Here is a 1073-nt window from a genome sequence, read left to right as displayed (position 1 = left end):
CACACACACACACACACACACACACACACACACACACACACACACATACCTGTATGTTGAGGATGAACACACACACACACACACCTGTGAATACAGGAGGAGTCTTTGAACAGCGCGGGGTTCCAGCTCAGGTAGATGACGTCGTAGTACTGACAGAGGTCCTCCCAGGAGATCCAGAAGACACCTGGAGGCCAACACGGAGGAGATACAGGATTTCATGGAGAGTAGGGGACTCGAGTTATGGCTGCACAATAAATCGTTGTTTTGAATCGTCATCGCGATGTCAACTTGCACGATGAATCAAAGGCAGTTTGTTTGATTGATGCTCCACCATTTCAGGTGCTTCATGTGTTAAAGCTGCATTCTCTCTACTGATCACCAGGGGGCGACTCCTCTGGTTGTATAGAAGTCTATGACAAATTACGTCCGTAATCCAAGATGGCGACGGTAAAATCAACAGTCTATGGGTGAAAGCCACTTTGTCCCCGTGACCAAATCACAGCACATAATAGAACATTTTATTGCATTTAGGTAGAAAAAAGTTAATACCGTTATCAAACTTCTGTGCCGTTTTGGGGTCAAAGTTGAGGTACTTGAGGAGCTCCGGTGTCCAGTTCTTCTCGTCCCGCTCGCTGTAACGGCCCTTCCACCGCAGGTGACTCCACGGATTCTTCAGCTGCAGGAAACGCATTCCCTACAGGAAACAACACACAGGAAAGGAACCGGAACAGGAAGCTGGATTTTACTGGTTGAGCAGATCTAATTTGGGCGGTGGGTGAAACACAATGTACCTAAAAGCAGCTGAATTCACCACTAACAGCCATGATGTTCCATAAGTATACTGTGCGTATGACGCTCCTGTTATCATGCCAACCTTGTAATCCCTGATGTCGAGGACAGCGTAGGCGTGTGTCGGCACTAAACCCCATCGCTCCCCTTCCTCCTCTGTCATCACGCCCGTTGCTGTGGTGACGAGGACGTCGCCCCTGTGGAACCTGGGAATGGAGAGAGAGAGAGAGAGAGAGGGAGAGAGAGAGAGAGAGAGAGAGAGAGAGAGAGAGAGAGAGAGAGAG

The 1073-nt window shown here is 49.1% G+C and overlaps 1 protein-coding gene across 2 annotated transcripts in view; it reads right to left on the bottom strand.

Moving 5' to 3' along the window:
- Nucleotides 1–1073, bottom strand: part of capn7 (calpain 7) — a 16033-nt gene that overhangs the window by 7791 nt on the left and 7169 nt on the right. For both annotated transcript variants that reach the window (XM_031867370.1, XM_031867371.1), the window contains exons 12-14: nucleotides 875–995; nucleotides 550–694; nucleotides 85–184 (exon numbers count right to left, since the gene is read on the bottom strand). In XM_031867370.1, coding sequence (XP_031723230.1) covers nucleotides 85–184; nucleotides 550–694; nucleotides 875–995 — 366 coding nt within the window. The remainder of the gene's footprint in view (nucleotides 1–84; nucleotides 185–549; nucleotides 695–874; nucleotides 996–1073) is intronic.

This window comes from Anarrhichthys ocellatus, unplaced genomic scaffold (genome assembly GCF_004355925.1).
Source record: "Anarrhichthys ocellatus isolate YVR2014 unplaced genomic scaffold, GSC_Weel_1.0 scaffold39, whole genome shotgun sequence".
Classification (NCBI taxonomy): domain Eukaryota; kingdom Metazoa; phylum Chordata; class Actinopteri; order Perciformes; family Anarhichadidae; genus Anarrhichthys; species Anarrhichthys ocellatus.
The sequence above is the reverse complement of the archived record's forward strand: the minus strand, read 5'-3'. Positions and strand labels throughout refer to the sequence as shown.